This window comes from Falco cherrug, chromosome 8, assembly GCF_023634085.1.
Source record: "Falco cherrug isolate bFalChe1 chromosome 8, bFalChe1.pri, whole genome shotgun sequence".
In the NCBI taxonomy this organism is placed as follows: Eukaryota; Metazoa; Chordata; class Aves; order Falconiformes; family Falconidae; genus Falco; species Falco cherrug.
Window position 1 is genome coordinate 11294175 of NC_073704.1, and position 6049 is coordinate 11300223.

The 6049-nt window shown below is 51.0% G+C and overlaps 1 protein-coding gene across 2 annotated transcripts; it reads right to left on the reverse strand.

The window, feature by feature from the left end:
• Positions 1-246: 246 nt before the first annotated feature.
• Positions 247-2513, reverse strand: RPE (ribulose-5-phosphate-3-epimerase). 2 transcript variants are annotated; one of them, XM_055717930.1, is made up of 6 exons: positions 2334-2513; positions 2114-2193; positions 1893-2032; positions 1500-1634; positions 1246-1332; positions 247-804 (listed from the first exon to the last, which is right to left on the reverse strand). In XM_055717930.1, exons 3-6 carry the CDS (start codon positions 2028-2030, stop codon positions 682-684), a joined length of 483 nt encoding a protein of 160 aa, XP_055573905.1. In that variant the 5' UTR covers positions 2031-2032; positions 2114-2193; positions 2334-2513; the 3' UTR covers positions 247-681. The 2 variants fall into 2 exon arrangements, with proteins under 2 accessions (XP_055573905.1, XP_055573906.1); XM_055717931.1 differs by having other exon boundaries at positions 2323-2481.
• Positions 2514-6049: the final 3536 nt, after the last annotated feature.

The window sequence follows — 6049 nt, forward strand, 5'->3', positions numbered from 1 at the left end:
CACAGCTGTCTTACCTTCTCATTTACCTTTCAAATAGCCAGTTATTTCCCATTCTGTGGCTGGGTACAGATGTTGCACTGACTTGTCTGATGCTTGGCTTACACAGGCTACTTCAATGCAGGAAAAGCAAAACAGGAACATTTCTAGCATCCGTGGGATTTTTTAGCCCTCTTAAACTGCATTTTTCCCAAACTTACTCCCCAAACCACTTGTTTTTGACAGTCAGCTCAAAGGAGACTTACCACACCAAGGGAGGGGTGTTTAATGCAGACAGTGGAAAAGTTTTGTAGGAATGCACAGATCAAATGACAAGATACAGACAGCAGAAGGCAGTTTGATTAGAGTCCTCCACAAGAGAGATTGCTTGTGGTGATGCTACACTCTTCTAGCAAGCAAAAAACCAACTGACTGAAGTTTAGTTCGGTCCCATCAGCGTTATAGGTTGTGCCATAAAATTAGCCTCCACAGAATCAAGACAGGTTCAAACCATTGCATTTCCAACCTTGAAAGACAGCCAGAATGTTTTTCACTGCCGCTTGCTTCATTGCAGTGAAGGAACAATTCCTCTGTTCAGCAGCAACAAGTTTCCATAATTAATGTTCATCCAGCCCTCCCTTACGCATGAGAAACAAGGGTTCTCCTGCACGCACAGAGCCTTCTTGAACACTGCTTGGGTAGGTCTCATCGATCCAGACAACGCTTCTGAGCTGCTTCTGAACACACATTCCTCAGAAGATTGATCACAGATCTTGGATCTGCGCTCTTCATAATAGCACTGCCAGATACAATCATATTTGCACCTGCCTGAAAGACATTAAACACCCACTCAATAACACAGAACAGATCCACTTGTTACAAAGAGTTTTTTCTTGCTGTGAAGTATGTAAGGAGGTGGTGAATTCTAGGCTGGTGGGCAAACAGAGCGCTTCTTGTGGGACAGTCGTAACATACCTCTAACTACAACCACAAATCAAGTTCAGAAAAGACAGCTCTTCCCCAAATAGGAAATTTCTACCTGAACATACAAGAAACACACAACTCTTCTGGCTTAAGGGAGGCTTCTATAGCCACTATTAAAAAAGGCACAAGATTAAACCTCAAGTGGATCTTGTTATTAAGCGTGCTTTACTGTTCCCTCCAAAAACTAACAGTCAAAACGCAATTCCTCCTCAGCTTTATTTTCCAAGGGACAATTAACTCTCTTTGCACAGCGACTGAAAGTGCTGCTCCGCTTCAGCCTCTTACCTCTGCGCACTTGTGGATGGTGTCAGGCCCGACTCCTCCATCCACTTCAATATCCAATGAGGGAAACTGTGTCCTCAGCCACTGAACCTGAGAAACAGCATAAGAACAGCTGGCACCGAGACCCACACTCAGCTGCTACAGTTACGTTTACCTTCTCACAGGCCCAGACAAGATTTATTCACTTCATAGCTACGCTCCATCCTGTTAATGAGCTTTAAACTCTCAATAATTAAGGAGAGAGAAACCTAGTTTACCTTTGGCATCATATCTTCCATAAATTTCTGCCCTCCGAATCCAGGTTCTACCGTCATCACCAAAGCCATGTCTATCTGATTGGCCCAAGGTGCCAAGTGTTCAACCGTCGTGCAAGGCTTGATCGCCAGGCCAACCTGCAGGAGAGGAGAGACAAATCCAAGTGCACCTTACGATGACAGCAACCTCGGCGGGAGCTCAGTACAGGCACCCAGTTATGTGCCTGGGCGAGTGCAGTAGCAACAGCCCGCTCCAGGTGAAGATTCCTGACCTTCTGGGCCAAAGCGGAGGCCCGACGGCAGGCACAGAGGGCAGGCACAGAGGGCTGGGGCCGACCCCTGCGCGCCCGAAGCCGGGACGGCGGGTTTCCCGCGCCAAGCCCGCGCTCCCCTCACCTTCATCCCGTTCTCCCGAATGTCCTTTATCAGCGCCCCGGGATTGTCTGTCGCTTCCAGGTGAAAGGTGTACTGGTTGGCGCCGGCGACAGCCATCGGCTTCACCCACTGCTCCGGCCTGGCGACCATCATGTGCATGTCTGGGGGCGGGGGCGGCCGTCAGCGGGGCGGTGGGCGGCTGCCAGGCCCGGGCCCCCCGCCCCCCGCCGGGCCCCCCTTACCGAAGAAAGGCTCCTGGCCCAGCTGCTTGCGCAGGCTCTCCACGACGGGGTGGCCGAAGGTGATGTTCGGGACGAAGTGTCTTGAGCCCAAGAGAGAGACCCGCCCGCCCGCCGGTTACGCCCGCCCGGGGGGGGCCGGGGCCGCCCGCACCCTCGGGCCGGCCGCCCCCCGCGCCCCCGGCCCGGCCCCGCCCGCCCCCGGCCGTTACCCGTCCATTACATCCAGGTGCAGGTAGTCGGCGCCGCAGTCCAGCATGCGGCTGCACTCGGCGCCCAGCGCCGCCAGGTCGCTGTTGAGGATGGACGGCCCGATCCGGCACCCCGACGCCATCGCCGCCGCCCGCCGCCGTCCCGCGCCTGCGCCGCCGCGCGGCCTGCCGGGAGGGGCGCGCGCCCCCGCCCCGCCGCTACGCGCCGCAACCCGCCCGCCGCCATCTTGGGCCGCGGCCGGGGCGGGCCCCGGGGCTGGGTGGGGGGGAGAGCGGCGGCCGCTGCTCCGGCCGCGCCGCGCTGAGGGGGCAGGTGGCGCGGGGAGGCCGTGAGGGGCGCGGGGGCTGCCGCCCGCCGCTAGCACCGAGGCCCGGCCTGGCCGGCCCCGCGGCTCCGGCGGAGCTGCAGGCTCTGTGGCCCAGCGCTAGAGCAGGGCCGCTTCTGGCGCTTGGGAGGGCACCGGCCCCGCCGGCGGCCGCCTTCGGGCGAGGGGCCCAAGCAGCGGAGGGGCAGCCTGCTTGGGCAGTTGGGTTTTTGTAAAAAAAATCCCCGACACTATATTTCGTTCCCCTCGAGACCCTTCACGGGCCGCTGCGGGCCCTGCCGGGCGCGGGCACAGGCCCCGGTGGCACCCCAGGCGTGGGCTGGGGCCGGTGGGTGCTGGTAAGGCACCGACCAGGAGCAGAGGGGTGCGTTTGAACAGCGCTGGCTGTACCTGCGAACAAAATAGCCTCAAATAGCAGCGTATCAAAGCCCTTTAGAGAGACCGACCCAGTGTTGCGCAAGAGGCTTAGACAGAACTCTCCTTTTGCCGTCACTCCTCTGTATTTAGTACTCGGGACAACATTTGCATAAAAAGCTGAGGCGATGGGACGGACCGACACGCTGACAAGACTTGTACAGCCTGGACAGTTGTTGAATGTGACATGCACTTAAGGCCTCTTAACACTATTTAAGCAGCATCATTTGTCTTCACAGCAGAAATACACCAGTTCTGTTAACAGAGATACGGGAGGAAAGCACAAAACCAGCCAAGTACGTCAAATGCACCTCATTAGGACAGTATCAAGTGCGACCGATGTGCAAGTAAAACATGAGAAAACAGACTGACTGGTCTGCCTGTCTGTTCCATCTCTCCACAGTCACCCAACAAAAATCAAAGCCATCTTCCTGGCCACCTGAATAAAACTAAGTTACGGGTTACATCATTTATAAGCAGCATTGATTTCTAGCAGGGTAGACGTTAAAAAGAGGCGTTTTAGTCCTTCCTATGGCTTACTACTGTGGATTCACCGGTGACAGTGGGAAACCTGAATGGAAACATTTATCATACATACTGAATTAAATGAAGTAAATCACAGTTATATCGTCATTGTTAGAGTGGAGTACCGTGGTGAGGCATCTACCTCTTTCATTAAGGAACATGCCTCCTCCTCATTTTCAGCAGAAAAGGTCACTATAAAACGCACCATGAATTCTCTATGTGTGGTATCCCAGCGGTTTACTCGGCTCAGGTCTAAAACTCTCCTCCCGCACCCAACTACCAGTAACCCAGCCTACCTTGGGATTTGAAAGTGAAGCTGTTTTCTCATTTGTGCATCACTTAATAATAAAACTTAGCATCTGGAATTTTGCAATTCTTTGAGTGACCTCCAAGCTAGGAGCTAATCCAAAGCAGCCTCCTACAGGTAGCTGGTGCTGGCTCCAGTGCGCTGAGGAGATAGGAAGCAGTACAGCATGTTTTGGTCAGCAGAGTAAGCAGTTTGTCATTCAGGACACACACTGAGACATTGCCATCTTCACCTAACCATCGCTCTTGCAAAAGCCATGTACACTTTAAAGTTGCATTAAATGTGTGTGTGTGTGTGTGTGTATATATGTATGTACACACCCCTATGGTGATACAGGTGGTGCACTATAAAAGTAGTTGCCTTTTCAGCCCTGCTTTTCCCCAGAGGTGCTGAAGGTGTCCACCTCTCACCAATGCAGGGGTAGCAGAGCATGCCCAGCACGCAGGGCCCCGGGAGAGGGATGGCTTTTGCTGTCTTCAGAGGTTTAAGGGGTTGAATTCCCTCCTCAGACTGGTGCGCCCAGCTCCTGTCAAATTTGAGCGTTTGGCAAACACCAGACAGCACGGCCTGAAGGCTGCTTGGGTTTCAGTGGGCTGAAACCTGCTGTCAGGTGTACGGTTAATTTTCCACGCAACAGTAGAAACTGCATGCTGCACTACAGCAGTGAGGCAGCCGTTTGCATGGCAGGGTTTTAAACAGCTGTTTCAGAGCTGTTGAAGAGAGATGCCAGTCCTTTCTTTGGAGATGGGTAGGAGGATATCATTCTGGCTCCTCAGTAAGGCGGTTTTATGATGTGTGTGTCCAAATGACAAGCCCTCGGGAGACAAACTGGTAATTAGCACATTTTACAGACTCTCAGGATGATCTAAAACATTTTCCTCTGCACAATAACGCCATGATTATAAACTGTATTCTTCTAGTGCAAGCTGAAAAAGGCAGTATATGATTCCCAAAGCACAGGGTAACTTTGGGCGTTGCTTATGATTTCATGGTTTGTTTCACAGCTGTTTTGCAGTTTGCCCGTAAGAAGCTAATGGCTAAGTTCACATTTCAGTGTAATTCCGTGATGCTGCAGCATAGCACATAACTCGGCTGTGACTTCAGCCGATCCCCTACGGGGATCTCCACCTACGTATAAATGTCACATATATCTCTCTCCCTCTCTCTCTAATACTTGCAGCCGTGAACATTACGTACATAAAATGGAACCTTTTTAAATACAATCTCAACATGCCAAAAATAGATTCTTTCATCAAGTTTCTGCCCTGCAATATCCATCTTTGTTTACAATGTACATATATATTTATATTTTTATATATAGCAACATGAAAATACCATATATAAATATTTACTCTAAATCCCTATATGTGAGGACATACGACAGCATCAGTGGAGCAGTTGCTAGGTACCAGAAGGTCCATGCATTCCAGATGCGGTTTTTTGGGGTTTTTTTTAAGCTGTGGAGATGAATTACTGGGTACATTTAAGCAGGGGAGCATGGACTATGTATACCATCTGCAGACCACTCACCCCCTGCCCATCTATATCTGTGCACAGCACGTGCATTCCTTCTTATGGTATGTACTGTATTTAGTTTTACAGAGCAAATATTTTTGTAGCACAAGGGCAATATCTTACAGAGTGGAATGAAACCAACAGACAAAAGTAAATTCAACCACAGTCTGCAGTGCCCCAAAACAAAACAAAACAAAACAAAAAAAAAAAAAGAAAAAGGTCTAATTGCTCCACGGTGCTTCTCATTGCTCTGCAAGTTAGAAACGATGGTTCCAGGCTTGTGAAAAATCAAGCTTTAGACGGGTACTTTTTGTCAGTGTTTTCACTGTTGGTACCAAGGTGTAAGAGCCTTGGATTCAGCTACTATATAGCCCTCCTCTCAAAACTACTACAAAAATAAATCTTGGGCACAATCTCAAAAGAGGCTTCTCTGCTCCGTCTCGGACAGTCCGAGAGCCCACTTACCCAACAAGGCTGCTGATCACAGCACATGGCTGCCAGATCAAGGTTTTATGCACCACAGATTTGCCCACACACCCCTACCCTGAGAATTTTGTACAAATTCTCTGTTCCTGCCGTCTTGCCCTGAACTGAAATAGATTTCACAAACAGAAATGTACCAGTCTGTAGCAACTGGCTG

Coding starts and splice junctions, on each gene's coding strand:
- RPE (XM_055717931.1), bottom strand. CDS start 2,444: ATGGCGTCGGGGTGCCGGATCGGGCCGTCCATCCTCAACAGCGACCTG. Junction 2,194..2,322: donor CACCTGGATGTAATGGACGG/GTAACGGCCGGG, acceptor CTTGGGCTCAAG/ACACTTCGTCCCGAACATCA. Junction 1,635..1,892: donor TTCGGGAGAACGGGATGAAG/GTGAGGGGAGCG, acceptor CCTCTCCTGCAG/GTTGGCCTGGCGATCAAGCC.